The sequence below is a fragment of the Salvelinus sp. IW2-2015 genome, unplaced genomic scaffold, assembly GCF_002910315.2.
Source record: "Salvelinus sp. IW2-2015 unplaced genomic scaffold, ASM291031v2 Un_scaffold16444, whole genome shotgun sequence".
Taxonomy (NCBI): Eukaryota; Metazoa; Chordata; class Actinopteri; order Salmoniformes; family Salmonidae; genus Salvelinus; species Salvelinus sp. IW2-2015.
Window position 1 is genome coordinate 206,456 of NW_019957589.1, and position 16,254 is coordinate 222,709.

The 16,254-nt window shown below is 41.1% G+C and overlaps 1 protein-coding gene across 1 annotated transcript; it reads left to right on the forward strand.

Annotated features, from left to right (window-relative positions):
* LOC112080706 (dnaJ homolog subfamily C member 15) lies at positions 1 to 15,762 on the forward strand. Its single transcript, XM_024146546.2, has 6 exons — positions 1 to 195; positions 1,082 to 1,133; positions 12,414 to 12,487; positions 13,214 to 13,293; positions 13,648 to 13,718; positions 15,268 to 15,762. The coding sequence occupies exons 1-6, from the start codon at positions 88 to 90 to the stop codon at positions 15,336 to 15,338; spliced, it is 456 nt and encodes a 151-aa protein (XP_024002314.1). The 5' UTR covers positions 1 to 87; the 3' UTR covers positions 15,339 to 15,762.
* Positions 15,763 to 16,254: the final 492 nt, after the last annotated feature.

Below are 16,254 nucleotides of genomic sequence, written 5' to 3' on the forward strand. Positions count from 1 at the left end.
GTTCTGTATTACGAAATGTTTTTTCAATTGACACTGGTTGTCCGCTCAGACGCTCCATAGTTGTGTCCTTCAAGTGACAGCGGCAGCATGGCAAATGCTGGTAGCAGGGTATCTATTGAAGGAGAAACTATGCGATATGCTGAATACAATTCTCAATCTAAAATCCGGAGTGAAACAGAAATCGACAAAAGACTTGTAAGTATATACGTTATTTTGTTGTTTGAATTTTTGGTGGATAACAAGCGCTGGTTATTTCACAGGCCTGCAGCTAAGACAGCTAGCTAGCTAATGCCAGAACCTTCTATTTACTAGCAATTAGCTGGTGGATAGTTACAGTACTAGCAACAGAAGCAAATGTTAGTTTCCCATTACAGACATCAATGGGAAAGGTTGTGTCATCACGGTGATGAATCTAGCAATCGCCAGTAACATGAATGTCATATAACAGGCTGTGATGTAATCAGTCGGCTGAGTGACTCAGGCTTGCAATGAAAACTGCGTTGATTTTTTGTTGTTGTTGACTGGTGTAAAAAGTATCCAATTGTCATACTTGAATAAAAGTCAAGATACCCTAATAGAAAATGACTCAAGTAAAAGTCACCCAGTAAAATACTACTTGAGTAAAAGTCTAAAATTATACATAAGTATCAAAAGTAAAAGTAGAAATAATTTCAAATTCCTTATATTAAGCAAACCAGTCGGCACCATTTAATAAAATAAAAAAAATGTATTTACGGATAGCCAAGTGCACACTCAGACAATTTACAAACGAAGCTTGTGTGTTTAGTTTGTCCTCCAGATCACAGAGGATGTTCTCTTGAAGTGCGTGACTTTAACAATTTTCCAGTCCTGCTAAGTATTAAAAAGATTTGTAGTGAATACTTTTGTGTGTCAGGCATAATGTATGGAGTAAAAAGTACATGATTTTCTTTAGGAATATAGTGAAGTAAAAGGGTAAGTTGTCAAAAATATAAGTAGTAAAGTACAGATACCCCCAAAAAACTACTTAAGTAGATCTTTAAAGTATTTTCCACAACTGTTGACTCTGGATTGTTGTATTGATAATGTTCTGTATCTTCAGGGTGGTACTCTGATAGCAGTTGGCCTTGGTGTTGCTGCTGCAGGCTTTGCAGGTAAGATCGATTCGGTCTTGTGTAGGACATTTTAAATTGTGTTTTTTTTATATTGGATAAAAGTAGAGACTCGGAACTAGAAAATGGTATATCATACACTACAGTTGAGGAACAGTGGGAAAGTAATTATGCTTTGAAAGTTGATAAACTTGTAACCACACTTTTGAGAAAATGGCCCTTGACTGGATTTGTAAACCTACTGGAGAGTTATTCTTTGTCTACACCCATTTATCAGTGTTCACACCCTTTTAAGCCTTAGCCCCACCCATCTCTTTAAGGATATACATGTGTTAAACAGTGTGTACGGTAGTGTACTAAACAACCAAATATTTCAAGACTAAAGTCTGGTTAATACTACATCTATCGACATGTCTGTAGACAGTTGTCGCAGTGACATCATGAACATTCTATAGTCATCCGACATCAAACTTGATTATAAAGAAGACGCGCTGCATGACATCAACAGCCTGGTGGTCCAAAATAGCATCACTGCTGTAACACACCAATAAAATAAATATAAAAAATGAATTTAGTATATGTCAGTCTAACAAACCAGGCAACTAAAGGCAACTTAGTAAACACTTTTTTGTTCATTCCTAGCTTGTTAGCTAACGTTAAGTTAGCTGGCTAGCCAGTTCAAATAATGACCATATTAGAGCTGAAACATCTTAACTTTATCTTATTTACAAGTTAATGATGAGCTAATTACAGAAAATTGTTTACTGTTGTGAGTGTGACGAAATAAAAGCAGGGCATTCTACCGGAGAATTTTAGGACTTGGACACTGTCTCATTAGCCTAATGTTATATCCTAATTTTACTTTGGTGCAGGTCATGTTGTGCTTCACATTACCATCTCTGGTAAACACATTATTTCAAATAAAATCAACGTTTATTTGTCACATGCACAAGATACAGAAGGTGTAAACGGTACAGTGAAATGGTTACTTGCATAGGAGTCTTGTTTAGACATAGCTAGCTAGCTAAACAATGAACCATAATCCCAACTCATAACGTTACTACCATGCTTAAATCTGCAGGTAGCTAAAGCTAACCAACTAGGTTAAATGTTAGCTAGCTAACATTAGGCTATAACTAGCAAAGCAAATGGCTTTCTGAGATACAAATACAGTTGAAGTCGGAAGTTTACATACACCTTAGCCAAATACATTTAAACTCGGTTTCACTTTTCCTGACATTTAATCCTGGTAAAAATTCCCTGTCGTAGGTCAGTTAGGATCACCACTTTATTTAAATAATGTGAAATGTCAGAAAAATAGTAGAAGAATTTATTTCAGCTTTTATTTCTTTCATCACATTCCCTGCTGACAGAGCTGGTGTAACTGAGTCAGGTTTGTAGGCCTCCTTGCTCGCACACACTTTCAGTTCTGCCCACAAATGTTCTATAGGATTGAGGTCAGTGCTTTGTGAAGGCCACTCCAATACCTTGACTTTGTCGTCCTTAAGCCATTTTGCCACATCTTTGGAAGTATGCTTGGGGTCATTGTCCATTTGGAAGACCCATTTGCGACCAAGCTTTAATTTCCTGACTGATGTCTTGAGATGTTGCTTCAATATACCCAACATTTTCTTTCCTCATGATGCCGAGTGCACCAGTCCCTCCTGCAGCAAAGCACCCCCACAACATGATGCTGCCACCGTCGTGAATCACGGTTGGGATGGTGTTCTTCGGCTTGCAAGCCTCCCCCTTTTTCCTCCAAACATAACGATGGTCATTATGGCCAAACAGTTCTATTTTTGTTTTGTCAGACCAGAGGACATTTCTTAAAAAAGTATGAGCTTTGTCCCCATGTGCAGTTGCAAACCGTAGTCTGGCTTTTTTTAATGGTGGTTTTGGAGCAGTGGCTTCTTCCTTGCTGAGCGGCCTTTCAGATGATGTCGATATAGGACTCGCTTTACTGTGGATATAGATACTTTTGTACCTGTTTCCTCCAGCATCTTCACAAGGTCCTTTGCTGCTGTTCTGGGATTGATTTGCACTTTTCGCACCCATGTATGTTAATCTCTAGGAGACAGAACGAGTCTCCTTCCTGAGCGGTTTGACGGCTGCGTGGTCCCATGGTGTTTATACTTAAGTACTATTGTTTGTACAGATGAATGTGTTTGGAAATTGCTCCCAAGGATGAACCAGACTTGTGGAGGTCCACAATTTTTTTGAGGTCTTGGCTGATTTCTTGGGATTTTCCCATGATGTCAAGCAGAGGCACTGAGTTTGAAGGTAGGCCTTGAAAGACATCCACAGGTACACCTCCAATTGACTCAAATGATGTCAATTAGCCAATCAGAGGCTTCCATGACATTTTCTGGAATTTTCCAAGCTGTTTAAAGGTACAGTCAACTTAGTGTATGTAAACTTCTGACCCACTGGAATTGTGATACAAAGTAGATGTCCTAACCGACTTGCCAAAACTATAGTTTGTTAACAAGAAATGTGTAGAGTGTTTGACAAACAAGTTTTAATGACAGCAACCTAAGTRTATGTAAACTTCCGACTTCAACTGTAATATTACTGCACAGATCATTCACGTGAAGTTAGCTAGCTAACAATACGCTTTAACTTGCAATGAAAACCACTTTCTGACAAAATTAGAAATGTATAATATCTGAAAATGTAGCTAGACTCTTACCTGTATACATGGATGGACGCTTCTCCCTCTGTCACAGATGCCATGGTTGCCCTTAGTTTGAAGATGTAATCCGGAGTGTTTTATACAACAGCCTTCTGTGTGTTCACTTTGACTCCCTCGTATTTGTAATCAAATTCCAGAATTTTCTTAATCTCCTTAGCTATCATACTCTGCGATCATACTCCGGGCATTCCACTGATTTTAAAACTCGGTCAACTTCTTCTGTGACAACAACACTTGATCACCATTTCATACGACTGTCTGGTTCAAAGAAAATGTTTTTACCTAAGTCAGGGATTTCCTCATTGCCTGATTTAATTTTCAGAGTCGGAGAGAGTCAGCATGGCACGATTGTCCTCCAGAACAGAGGTTCTCATCCAGGTCCTGGGGATCCAAAGGGCTGCACATTTTTGTTTTTGCCCTAGCACTACACACCTGCTTCAAATCATCAAAGTCTTTTGATGAGTGGATCATTTGAATCAGCTGTGTAGTGCTACTGCAAAAACAAAAATGTGCAGCCCTTTACGTCCCCAGGATTGAGAACCAGTGCTCTAGAAAGTGGAGAGCATTAGCAACACCTTTGCAGTTCTTCGTGATTTCTTTAAAAAAAGCCGCATTAGAAAGGCTTAACACATTCTGAGCAGGTCATGTTATAGACAGAAGCAAGCTACATGGCAGACCAATCCTAACTCCTCTCTCGGCATGTCCAGCCCATCAATAACCTCAGCAAATCATGGCTAGCGGGAAGGTCATCATTTAACAATTTTATTTGCCTGTACAGATGGCATACAACTTTTTGTTATTAATGCTCATGAAAGTTCACATGTTCCAGAAGCCATTTCTACCAAAAAAATGCATTTAGATTTTTTTTTTTTTAATGGTTACGTTCAAATGTCTCGCCTGTGAAGTAGTGGCGTGCAACATATGCCTAGTTTCCTGAAACAAGTCACAGATGTGAGTGTACAGTTGCAGGTGGTAAATCCATGTGTTGTACTGCAAGAGATAGTTCGTCACCATCTTAGCTGCACACATCTAGCATTTCACAGCCTTTTGCAGGAACTAGTTGTTTCTATGCAACACATATGCAAGAGGCATATCTCACTTGATACAAACATGGATTTACTATCTTTCTGAGTTTTCTCTGGTGTTGGTAGAACCACCTGCAACTATACACATGTATAAGATAAGTTTTTCCAGAATAAAGTAGAGTAGAAGAATCAAGAAGAGAGTACCGCCAATACCAGGTTAGTTAAATTTCTTGCAGCGGTTTGTATGGACAAACCTCAAACGTCCAGTAAGGGACACCCAAAATCTTTGTACGCCAGATAATGTGATGTAACCAATCACACATCCATGTTATTTAGAAAGTTGGATGTCTTACAAAACAGTATATTATGATCTTCCTGTCATTCTGTACAGTGATAGTGGCGTTATCGTGTTGCAGAGCGCAGCAGCGAATAGGCACTATGCCATTATCCGCATTGGTACAAGAGTGTCAGTCAGCACAGCTGTTTTGTATAGTGGTTAATAGTAAGGCAGTGTGTGGTCTGCCAGTTGCCACAGAGTTCGGGTAATGTGAGGTCAGTGTTAGTTGTTGTGGCGGCTTTGAGGAACAGCACAGTCTAATTATCCTCTCAATGTAAATGAAAAGGCCAGCAGCAGGCCATCCGTGCACCTGCGTGTGTGCGGTCCCTCCACAGTTGATGGACTTTCAGCTTTGTAGTTTTAGGAAAACAGAACTTCCAGGCAGCCTGGAGGTGGAGTAGTGGATTTACACCGCCCACTCAGAACATGTCAGTCACCAGGTTATAAATAATGCCCTGATTACTCCCTGAGCTTAGCAGCATGGCTCTCATACATGACTGAGTGGTTTTGTGTTTTTCTCTTGGAAACCAGCTCCTCCAGAGGGGTTTCTGCTAACTTCTTGTGTGTGTACTTTATAAACAGAGAATGTTTGGCAGGGTATAGTTGCTGACTGGCTCTGTGGGTTTGGAGAGTGACTGCAGCTTACCAACACAAACACTGACCCAGTACACATCGATGATACACACACACACACTCCAATACATGTTATACATAGACGACCAGTCCTTATAGCCTTTAGCCGTACCCTTATCCTACTCATCCTCTGTTCCTCTGGTGATGTAGAGGTTAACCCAGGCCCTGTAGCCCCCAGTTCCACTCCTATTCCCCAGGCACTCTCATTTGTTGACTTGTGTAACTGTAAAAGCCTTGGTTTTATGCATGTTAACATCAGAAGCCTCCTTCCTAAGTTTGTTTTATTCACTGCTTTAGCACACTCTGCCAACCCTGATGTCCTAGTTGTGTCTGTATCCTGGCTAAGGAACGCCACCAAAAATTCTGAAACTTCCATCTCAACTACAACATTTTCCGCCAAGATAGAACTGCCAAACGGGGTGGAGTTAGCCTGCAGAGTTCTGTCATGCTATCCAGGTCTGTGCCCAAACAGCTCGAGCTTCTACTTTTAAAAATCCACCTTTCCAGAATTAATTCTCTCACTGTTGCCGCTTGTTATAGACCCCCCCCTCAGCCCCCAGCTGTGCCCTGGACACCATATGTGAATTAATTGCCCCCATTTATCTACAAAGTTTGTACTGTTAGGTGACCTAAACTGGGATATGCTTATTACCCCAGCCGTCCTACAGTCTAAATTAGATGCCCTCAATCTCACACAAATTATCAAGGAACCTACCAGGTACAACCCTAAATCCTTGAACACGGGCACCCTCATAGATATCATCCTGATCAACCTTCCCTCTAAATACACTTCTGCTGTCTTCAACAAAGATCATTGCCACGGTCAAACGACCACCCCTCATCACTGTCAAACGCTCCCAAAAACACTTCAGCGAGCAGGCCTTTCTAATATACCTGGCTCGGGTATCCTGGAAGTATATTGACCTCATTCCGTCAGTAGAGGATGCCTGGTTATTCTTTAAAATTGTTTTCCTCACCATCTTAAATAAGCATGCCCCATTCAAAGAATCTTGAACTAAGAACAGATATAGCCTTTGGTTCACTCCAGACTTGACTGCCCTTGACCAGCACAAAAACATCTGGTGGCGTATTGCATTAGCATCGAATAGCCCCTGCGATATGCAACTTTTAAGGGAAGTTAGGAACCAATATACACAGGCAGTTAGGAAAGCAAAGGCTAGCTTTTTCAAACAGAAATTTGCATCCTGTTAGCATAAACTCCAAAAAGTTCTGGGACACTGTAAGTCCATGAGAATAGAGCACATCCTCCCAGCTGCCCACGCATCAGCTGGTGGACACTTAATAACCATACATCTCGATAATTGAGAATTTCATCATAAGCAATTTTTGACAGCTGGCATGCTTTCCACCTTGCTACCCCTACCCCAGTCAACAGCTCTGCACCCCCCACAGCAACTTACAAGCCTCCCCATTTTCCTTCACCCAAATCCAGATAGCTGATGTCCTGAAAGAGCTGCAAAATCTGGACCCTACAATTTTACATTTACATTTAAGTCATTTAGCAGACCTCTTATTCCAGAGCGACTTACAAATCAGCTGGGCTAGACAATCTGGACCTCTCTTTTCTAAAATTATACCCCTATTACTAGCCTGTTCAAACTCTCTTTTGTATCGTCTGAGATCCCTAAGGATTGGAAAGATGCCGCCGGTCATCCCCTCTTCAAAGGGGGAGACACTCTAGACCCAAACTGTTGTAGACCTACAGTGGGGCAAAAAAGTATTTAGTCAGCCACCAATTGTGCAAGTTTCTCCACTTAAAGATGAGCGGCCTGTAATTTTCATTCATAGGTACACTTCAACTATGACAGATAAAATGAGGGGAAAAAATCCAGAAAATCACATTGTAGGATTTTTAATGAATTATTTGCAAATTATGGTGGAAAATAAGTATTTGGTCACCTACAAACAAGCAAGATTTCTGGCTCTCACAGACCTGTAACTTCTTCTTTAAGAGGCTCCTCTGTCCTCCACTCGTTACCTGTATTAATGGCACCTGTTTGAACTTGTTATCAGTATAAAAGACACCTGTCCACAACCTCAAACAGTCACACTCCAAACTCCAAGACCAAAGAGCTGTCAAAGGACACCAGAAACAAAATTGTAGACCTGCACCAGGCTGGGAAGACTGAATCTGCAATAGGAAGCAGCTTGGTTTGAAGAAATCAACTGTGGAGCAATTATTAGGAAATGGAAGAACATACAAGCCACAGATAATCTTCCCTCGATCTGGGGCTCCACGCAAGATCTCACCCCGTGGGGTCAAAATGATCACAGAACCACACGGGGGGACCTAGTGAATGACCGCAGAGAGCTGGGACTAAAGTAACAGAGCCTACCATCCAGTACACACTACGCCGCAGGTACTCAAATCCTGCAGTGCCAGGACGTGTCCCCCTGCTTAAAACTTCTTATGGCTGCAGTCCCGTTAACGGGATCGATTGACAACAGCCAGTCGAAGTGCAGGGCCCAAATTCAAAAAACAGAAATCTCATAATTAAAATTCTTCAGACATTCATGTGTCTTATATCATTTTTAAAGGTAATCTTTTGTTAATCCACCAAAGTGTCCGGATTCAAATAGGCTTTTCAGCGAAAGCACTACAAAACGATTGTTAGGTCACCACAAAACCACAATAATCACAGCCATATTTTTCCAGCTAAAGATAGCTTCACAAAAACCAGAATAGAGATAAAATGAATCACTAACTGTTGATTATTTTCATCAGATGACACTCATAGGACTTCATGTTACACAATACATGCATGTTTGATTAAATTCATATTATATAAAAAAATCTGAGTTTACATTGAGGCGTTAGATTCACTAGTTGCAAGAACATCAAGTGACTTTGCATAGCCACATCGTTTCAACAGAAATACTCATCATAAATAATATGAATACAAGTTATACACATGGAATTATAGATATACATCTCCTTATGCAACCGCTGTGTCAGATTTCAAAAAAAACTTTACGGAAAAGAAACCCACGCATAATCATAGACGGTCTTCTATACAAACGTCTTACACTACAAATTTCCCGCAAAGATGGCGTCAACATAAACAAGAAAATATATGATAAATATTCCCTTACCTTTGATGATCTACATCAGAAAGCACACCAGGAATCCCAGGTCCACAATAAATGTTTGTTTTGTTCGAAAAAATCCGTTATTTATGTCCAAATACCTTCTTTTGTTAGCGCGTCTGGTTTACATATCCAAAWRCTAATTCTGGTCAGCGTTATATCGAACAAAAACTTCAAAAAGTGATATTACCGGTCGAAGAAACATTTCAAACTAAGTACAGAATCAATCATTAGGATGTTTTTAACATATAGCTTCAATAAAGTTCCAACCGGAGTATTCTTTCTTGTCTTCGTGAGCAATGGAACGCAAGTGACAACCATGAGGAATAAGCATGATCAGAAAATGGCTGCTTGATGGACACCTGACTGATTCTGCTATCATTCTCTCCCACAACACCATAGAAGTCTCATTATAATTTCTATTGATGGTTGACATCTAGTGGAACCCCTAGGCAGTGCACAATCATTCATATCTCAAGGGGATTTCATTAGGGACTCTGGTGAATACATACAAGCTCAGATTTCTGACTTCCTGTTTTGATTTCAACTCAGGATTTTGCCTGCCAATGTGAGTTCTGTTAATCTCACAGACATAATTCAAACAGTTTTAGAAACTTTAGTGTTTTCTATCCAATACTACTAATAATATGCAAATATTAGCAACTATGACTGAGGAGCAGGCCGTTTGATATGGGCACCTTTCATCCAAGCTACTCAATACTGCCCCTTCAGCCATAAGAAGTTAACAAACCTCTAGACGAGTTTCAATGCCATACAACACTCCTTCTGTGGCCTCCAACTGCTCTTATTAAATGCAAGTAAAACTAAACGCATGCTCTTCAACCGATCGCTGCCCACACCCGCCCGCCCGTCTAGCATCACTACTCTGGACGGTTCTGACTTAGGTATTTGTAGTTGTCCACATATTCTAAGTGTCTGGTTAGACTGTAAACTCTCCTTCCAGACTCATATTAAGCATCTCCAATCCAAAATTAAATCTAGAATCGGCTTCCCATTTCACAACAAAGCATCCTTCACTCATGCCAAACATACCCTCTTAAAACTGACTATCCTAACTAGAGGTCGACCGATTATGATTTTTCAATGCCGATACCGATTATTGGAGGACAAAAAAAGCCGATACCGATTAATCGGCCGATTTATAATTTAAAAAAATATATATCATATACACACACACACATTTTTAATAATGACAATTGCAACAATACTGAATGAGCAATGAACACTTATTTTAACTTAATATAATACATAAATACACACACACACACACAGCTCTGAAGTGACAATGATACTGAAGAGTCTGCTTAGGAGACAAATACTCTCAACTGTTTGAATAAAAATAGAGTTTAAGTTACCTGTGATGAATGTTSAAAACAAAAACTTTAATTTCTATATGCAGGAAATACTATTTTAATAATGGGCATGGTAAGAATTGACAACCAAAGTGCGAGTCATAATTCCCATGACACCTTCTAGCAAAATCTGAAAAGCGGTTCCTTCATTTATTCCATAGGATATTTTTAGATTCACTTAAAATAAGGTCTGTGTTTCGTGTAGGCTTACATCACCGTGCCAATTTTATAACTGTGTAGATATCCATAGGACACTGTAACTCTGATCAATATTGGCTAAATATAAGCAAAGAAAAAAAATGTAGTGGATTTATGAAAATATGTTGACAAACGTTACCTTATCCTAGTGAGATTTACACGGGTATCAAAACGTCGAGGCGGTTTAAGCCTGCACGAAACACAGACCTTATTTGAAGTAGATCAAGACATTCTCTATGGAAGACATAGAAAATAAACTAACTAAAATAACAAAGGAACCCCTTTCAAATTCAGCCACAAGTTATTACAGGAATTATAACGCGTCGACTATTTCTCTCTAAACCATATACCGGAAACTATCACCTCGAAAACAAAACGTTTATTCCGTTCCATATTTTATCTAACGGGTGGCTTCCATGAGTCTAAATAATCCTGTTACATTGCACAACCTTCAATGTTGTCATAATTACGTAAAATTCTGGCAAATTAGTTCGCAAAGAGCCAGGCGGCCCAAACTGTTGCATATACCCTGACTCTGCGTGCAATGAACGCAAGAGAAATGACACAATTTCACCTGGTTAATATTGCCTGCTAACCTGGATTTCTTTTAGCTAAATATGCAGGTTTAAAAATATATACTTGTGTATTGATTTTAAGAAAGGCATTGATGTTTATGGTTAAGTACACATTGGAGCAATGACAGTCATTGATTGATAGCTAGCAACTTACCTTAGCTTACTGCATTCGCTAACAGGCAGGCTCCTCGTGGAGTGCAATGTAATCAGGTGTTAGAGCATTGGACTAGTTAACTGTAAGGTTGCAAGATTGGATCCCCCGAGCTGACAAGGTTAAAAATCTGTCGTTCTGCCCCTGAACGAGGCAGAACGTTCCTAGGCCGTCATTGAAAATAAGAATGTGTTCTTAACTGACTTGCCTAGTTAAATCAAGATTAAATAAAGGTGTAAAAAATAAAATATATATTTTTTTAAATCGTCAAATCGGCGCCCAAAAATACCGATTTCCGATTGTTATGAAAACTTGAAATCGGCCCGATTTAATCGGTCGACCTCTAATCCTAACGATCCTTGACTTCAGCAATGTCATTTACAAAATAGCCTCCAACACTCTACTCAGCACATTGGATGTAGTCTATCACAGTGCCATCCGTTTTGTCACCAAAGCTCCATATACTACCCACCACTGCGACCTGCATGCTCTCGTTGGCTGGCCCTCGCTTCATATTCGTCTCCAAACCCACTGACTCCAGGTCATCTATAATTCTTTGCTTGGTGAAGCCTCGCCTTATCTCAGCTCACTGGTCACAATAGCAGCACCCACCCATAGCATGCACTCCAGCAGGTATATTTCACTGGTCATCCCCAAAGCCAACTCCTTCTTTGAACGCCTTTCCTTCCAGTTCTCTGCTACCAATGACTGGAACGAATTACAAAAATCACTGAAGCTGGATTCTTATATCTCCCTCACTAACTTTAAGCATCAGCTGTCAGAGCAGCTTACTGATCATTGCACCTGTACACAGCCCATCTGTAAATAGCCCACCCAACAATCTCATCCCCATATTGTTTTTTGTTTTTTTGCCGCTTTGCACCCCAGTATCTACTTGCACATCTATCACTCCAGTGTTTCATTGCTAAATTGTAATTATTTCACCACTATGGCCTATTTATTGCCTTACCTCCCTAATCTTACTACATTTGCACACACTGTATATAGATTTTTCTATTGTGTTATTGACTGTACGTTTGTTTATCCCATGTGTAACTCTTTGTTGTGTCGCACTGCTTTGCTTTATCTTGGCCAGGTCGCAGTTGTAAATGAGAACTTGTTCTCAACTGGCCTACCTGGTTAAAAAAAATACAGGACAAGAACATAACTGTGGTGACCAGTGGAAAGGGGTCTGTGTGTGTAGGACAATAAATATGTACTGTGTTTCAGGTCGTTATGCCTTCCAGTTGTGGAAGCCTCTAGGACAAGTCCTGTCACAGACTGCTAAGAAGATGCCCACCTCTGTAAGTAACCCACTAACTTGGTTATGTGGTTCATCACAATCCTAAGAGGAGATGAAAACTTGTCTAACCATGTAGACCTATGTTTTTTTTGGGGCAACTTCTAATGAACTCCAACTGATTGTTAGTATGTCTTGGTACACTGTTTTCTGAAACTATGCATGATCAACGATGACCCCCACTGGTTTTGCCGAAAACTCTCCCACCACCCTACAGACTCATATTTGCAAATCTGGGGGATTCATGTATTGCTCCATCAGATAGTCACCAAGCACCAATGTTTGTGGTGTAGTACTTATTCCACTGACTGTCTGTAGGGTGGGTAGTTGGTGGACTGACTCATGGTCTTCAGTTTCCCCTGCTGCACCTGAGTTATGGCTCCACAGACCAAAGGCTCCACATCAGGTTCCCAGACAGGGTGATGCACCCACTGCCCTCTCTCACCACATTGTGTGTGTGAATAAAGCAGTGTGTGACGTGAGATGGATGAGTGATCAGACCTCACACTGTGCGTGTGTCTGGCAGTTTCCACCAGTGTGTACTGTGTGACAATGAGGCAGTGCTTGACCGAAGGGAGTTAATGAACCCTATGTACCACAGAATGCACTTCCACCCTTCTTACTCTAAGCATTTACACTAAGGAGTAGAAAAGGATACGTTTCTAGACAGTCAGTGGGTGAGTTGAATAATTTCTAGGTGTGTGTGTACTAACATCTCTTCTCTCTCCAGGCCTTCTCATCACACTACTATAAAGGAGGGTTTGACCAGAAGATGACTAAGCGAGAAGCCAGCCTCATCCTTGGTATCAGGTAAGACTGGCGGAAGTGTGTGTGTGTGTCATGCTCGCCTGTTTGTGCGGGTGTGTACCCAATGTTTTATTTCAGTCTGTGTTCATGCTAAGGATGGGTTTGATTTCTCTCTGTCTTTGATGGGTTTATATTAGTCATCCTTCTTCCTGGTTTAGTTACATTTCACACTGTCAATCACATTAGGGAGAAGAGAACACCTGAATAGGTTAGTGGTCAGAAGAACTCGATGTTCTTACTGCAACTTGTGAATGTTATTTGACCACTAGATGGTGCTGTAATCCTGTGCTAAATCTGTGTGTAGCCCTATTTTGTACATTCTTCTAATCCCAATCCTGTATATCTCCCCTCCTACAGCCCGACCAGCACCAAGTCCAAGGTGAGAGATGCCCACCGGAGGATCATGGTCCTCAACCACCCAGATAAAGGTCAGTTGACAGTTTAATCCCAATTTACTGGACATGAGAAAAAACAGATTGGAGCCAACTGAGTGAATTATACAGTGATGATCTCCTATTACTGGTTCTTGTGTGAACAGCATATCACCTGTCTTTATTGAACCCATATACAAAGTGTTTTTCCCAGCGTCAGGCTTGTGCACTCGCCTCCTCTCTCCTCTATCAAGGTTAATGGCCTCCCTCGGTCTCCCTCTCCTGAGAGGTGTGTACACACACACACACACAAAGTCACGCGCATACACAGCATCTAGTTTTACACACTCGTCCACACTGTTTTTCCCTCTCCTGAGAGGAATACACACACACACACACAACGTGTAGTTTTTACTCAGTGAGAAATGGCCTGTGGGATTCCTCTCTGACTGGGCGATAAGGGCTGAGGTGACAGAGAGAGAGAGAGAGGGAGGAGTTGGAGAGGGGGACAAAGAATAAATAGGGGATGAAATATGGGGCTATAAGCTCTATAGGGTCACCTATAGGAACATCCATCAATACTGTCATCCTTGGATATGGCTTTGTGTTCTGTTTCAGGAGGTAGCACAGTATCTATTATAGTTCATTTTCATGTGTTTGGTTACTGGGACATCGATGGAGAAGAGAGGTTAATAACCCACAGCTTGTCTGTCTGGTCTGTCAGTCAGCCAGGTCTGGACTGGAAAGAGTGGACCGATTCCTGGTCAGAGTAATGGATTGGAATGATCGGCTAATTACCTCTCATTATTTCCTGTATTTGAGCCAATAAGGTCCAGTGAGCAAGATGACGAGATTTCAGAAAGGGAATCAGACTGCTCTTTATTTCTGCCTCTCTAGGCCTCTAGCCCTGTTTTTAGTATCTTTCCTTCCCTGTGAGTGTGCTGAAGGCCGTGCCAGGCCGGCTCTGTGTTTTGTCAGTGACTGATTAGCAGACTAGTTGAGGCCTTCGTCAGGACCTGCTCTCTGTCATTATTGCAAACAATAACACTCATGTATTACCCTAAACGCACACACACACAGACACAGAGTACTGCTTCTGCTGACACACAGCAGACTACTACTCCCAGGATGCTGTACTCATTGGCCCTGTGAGCTGAGCAGACCACTCTGCCTCAGAACACACAGAAATCTCTATCATGTGTTTTCAGAGCAGTGTGGTGGGGGTAGGAGATGAGGAGAGGAAGTCACTTTAGACAATTAGTATGCGACCCAACCTCAGTTTGTGCTAGCTCAGCATACACCCATTTCCTGTGCTCCATAGTGATTAGTGTTCCACCGTGTGTTAAAGCACTATAAAAGGTGATTGGATGTGACTGAGACGGTTAATGACTGAGCCTACTGAAGTCCTCTACTCCTGACAGTAGATGTCACTGAGGTTTTTTTTATGTCTGGGGAAACAGCTTGCATGCCATGTGTAGACTGTTATATTGTTCTCACCTGGAATGGATAGAGGGGTGAGCGATGGAATGGGGGGTAACAAGGGGAAGAAAAAAGAGGATTAAACAGACGGGCATTGATGAGAAGCGGATATATGTTCTCTCTCCAGGTGGATCTCCTTACATGGCCGCCAAGATCAACGAGGCCAAGGACCTACTGGATAAAGACCAACGCCGCTGATAAAAAAAACTACAGCGCCCATCACCCCTCTGACCTCCTGGACTACAGTATATTACAGATCTATTTATTCCAGCCCTAAGACATTACCATCCCCAGAGACTATTCTGAAACCTTTCCTGAACAAGGATATCTTTCAAGTTGAAGGTCACCTGTACTTATAACTTTACAAAAGTCAACATGTCTACTGTAAATACACTGTACCATAAGATACAAGATAATAATATTCCATAGAATAACAAATTAAAACATTTCTGTTACCTTTTTATTCCTCTGTGTGGTAAAGACATTATGACCACTGTGAGATCAACTCTGTATGAATTGACAACACACTGACAGAGACCAAGCCTAGCTGAGCAGTGTGTGTGAATAACGCGGTTAGTAATTTATCAAAGTTTGCTGAATAAAGCAATTTCTGTAATGGTAATCAATGACTCATTATTGTGTTTCTGTGATTAGTCCCTTTCCTCTGCGCTGAGATGCCATTGTAGTAAATTACTAACAGTGCTGCAGCATCTGCAGGTGCTGATGAGAGAGTGAACATTGGGTAAGAGCTGTTTTTGAAGCTCCTGCAGTGAGCTGTGACACTTTACCTTTTAAGTGAGCCATTTCACCAGCAGCTTGCAGTAGGTTTTTCCAGATATCTAAGAGGAAGGCTAGACAGCCATGTAATCTGCACCATGTTGCAAATGCCTTCATTCCAGCATGCTTTAACTGGGCATCATTAAAATACACCTCATTCTGGTAGAATGCAGTTCCCAACTGATGTTCCAGTGAACATGTCTGTCTCTGTTGGAAAGCTATTGATTATCATGTAGAGCAGGGATGGGCAACATTTATGGCGGTGGCGGCCACAAAAATATTATTGGCCCACGGACCAATAAAAAATATTTTTATTGGTCCGTGGGCTTACAAAACG

Bases quoted from the DNA above. Each gene is read 5' to 3' on its own strand.
- LOC112080706 (XM_024146546.2), top strand. From the start codon at position 88: ATGGCAAATGCTGGTAGCAGGGTATCTATTGAAGGAGAAACTATGCGA. The intron at 196-1,081 runs GTAAGTATATAC...CTGTATCTTCAG, and splicing joins CAGAAATCGACAAAAGACTT to GGTGGTACTCTGATAGCAGT. The intron at 12,488-13,213 runs GTAAGTAACCCA...TTCTCTCTCCAG, and splicing joins CTAAGAAGATGCCCACCTCT to GCCTTCTCATCACACTACTA.